General features: G+C 35.9%; 1 protein-coding gene across 1 annotated transcript in view; it reads left to right on the forward strand.

Annotated features, from left to right (window-relative positions):
- Positions 1-785, forward strand: part of LOC107684566 (vesicle-associated membrane protein-associated protein A-like) — a 27767-nt gene extending 26982 nt beyond the window's left edge. Inside the window, exon 5 of the mRNA XM_016480854.1 lies at positions 465-785. Coding sequence (XP_016336340.1) covers positions 465-785 — 321 coding nt within the window. The remainder of the gene's footprint in view (positions 1-464) is intronic.
- The last annotated feature ends 958 nt before the right edge of the window (positions 786-1743 follow it).

Raw genomic sequence — 1743 nt, forward strand, 5'->3', positions numbered from 1 at the left:
TGGTCCATTTGAGAGATAGGTGGCAGTAATGCAGTTATAAGTGTGCGATCCGCCGTGAAGCAAGAAGAAGAAGAAGATGCGAACGCGCTGGCTGTTGTGAACGCGCTCAGGACAGTTCGGACATTGCAGTAAATCAGAGGTAAAACACGATATAAATACTGTTCAGTTTCTTGCACAGACCGATCGTTTCGTCTCTTTACACACCAATGTATCGTCACGAGCCGCAGGGTTTAATTTAGTTTTATTTGTGTATGTTTTTTTTACTCTCAAAGCCGTGATTCCCATCCACTTCCATTATATGACTGACAGACTGCAACGGTTTGAGTTAAAAATCTCCGTTTGTGTTCTACTGAAGAAACAAAGTCACCTACATCTTGGATGCTCTGGGGGTACGCAGATAAACATCACATTTTCATTTCTGGTTGAACTATCCCTTTAAGTGTTGTTTTTCTCGTGCTGTTCAGAACGACGTTGACTCCGCTTCTAAATCAGCGGCGGTTCTGAACTCCTCCAAAGCGGACGGGTCGGTGTCGGTGAAACCCGTCAGCGCGGCTCTGGACGACTCTGAGATGAAGAAGATCCTGGAGGAGTGCAGACGCTTGCAGACGGAGGCCAGCAAGCTGAACGATGAGAACCGCCGGCTCAAGGTACAGCCAGAGCCAATCATTCACTTACGCTTTACTGACGTCCGATTGGATAAAAGCGTCTACTCAGTGAGTAATAAAGCAATAACAACGCCCCTTAGCTGTTATAAATTCACTGTAAATGTTTACATTAAATGTTAAATTATTTAAACTAATTAATTAAATTACTTTAAATTAAAATGACTTAATAAATTAAATTTTTCAATTAAAACTTTTTAAACTAAAAAACTTTTTTTTGAACCATCTTCAAGAATCGGCTAAAAACACATCTCTTCCATCTTTATTTGACACTCGAACTCTAGCACTCTCTATTCTAATTCTATTCTAATTCTATTCTTAACAAAAATAAAAAAAAAACACTTGTCCCTTTTAGACTTGCTCTCTATTCATTTGCTGCTTGCTTTCTTTAAAAAAAACTAACACTTGCTTTCTAATCTTTTTCTATTCTATTGGTTTTCTTTTTATTTATTATATTATTTTAAAAACCCTTGCTACATGTACTGCGTTAAGCTAACTGAGACTTGTATTGTTGCTCTTTTGTTGATTCTGATTGCTTCTATTGTCCTCATTTGTAAGTCGCTTTGGATAAAAGCGTCTGCTAAATGACTAAATTCACTGTAAACCACGGCTTCACGGGGCTTATTGCTTTTATTAAATGGTCATTCCATATACGTAGTAAGGTTTCACAAAATAAAACAGAGCAAATAAAGTGTAATGATATTAATAAAAACAGTATTCTTCCACCAAACAATGTAGTTCCTCAGAATCTGTTGTGGTTGCAACAAAGTGTTTGCCGAGCAACACACAAACGTAAACAAAGGTGTGTGTTACTTTGTAGAGTCATTTACAACAGCTTTGAACGAAGCTCAGCCAATCAGAATCAAGGACCGGAACTATCCGCTTTATAATTGTAAATAATATAAACGTATTCATTCTTTTTTAACTTATTGTGACTGATTCATCAGTGCCAGTGTCATTTTAGTATTATTATTATTTCGCTCTGTGCGTTTCATTTAAAATTTGGTTACTTTTTAATTTTTTTTAATAATAGTTTAATAATATTTTTTTTAATAATAGTTTACACTATTATTTAGAATTA

Source organism: Sinocyclocheilus anshuiensis, unplaced genomic scaffold (assembly GCF_001515605.1).
Source record: "Sinocyclocheilus anshuiensis isolate Anshui unplaced genomic scaffold, SAMN03320099.WGS_v1.1 scaffold533, whole genome shotgun sequence".
Lineage (NCBI taxonomy): Eukaryota > Metazoa > Chordata > Actinopteri > Cypriniformes > Cyprinidae > Sinocyclocheilus > Sinocyclocheilus anshuiensis.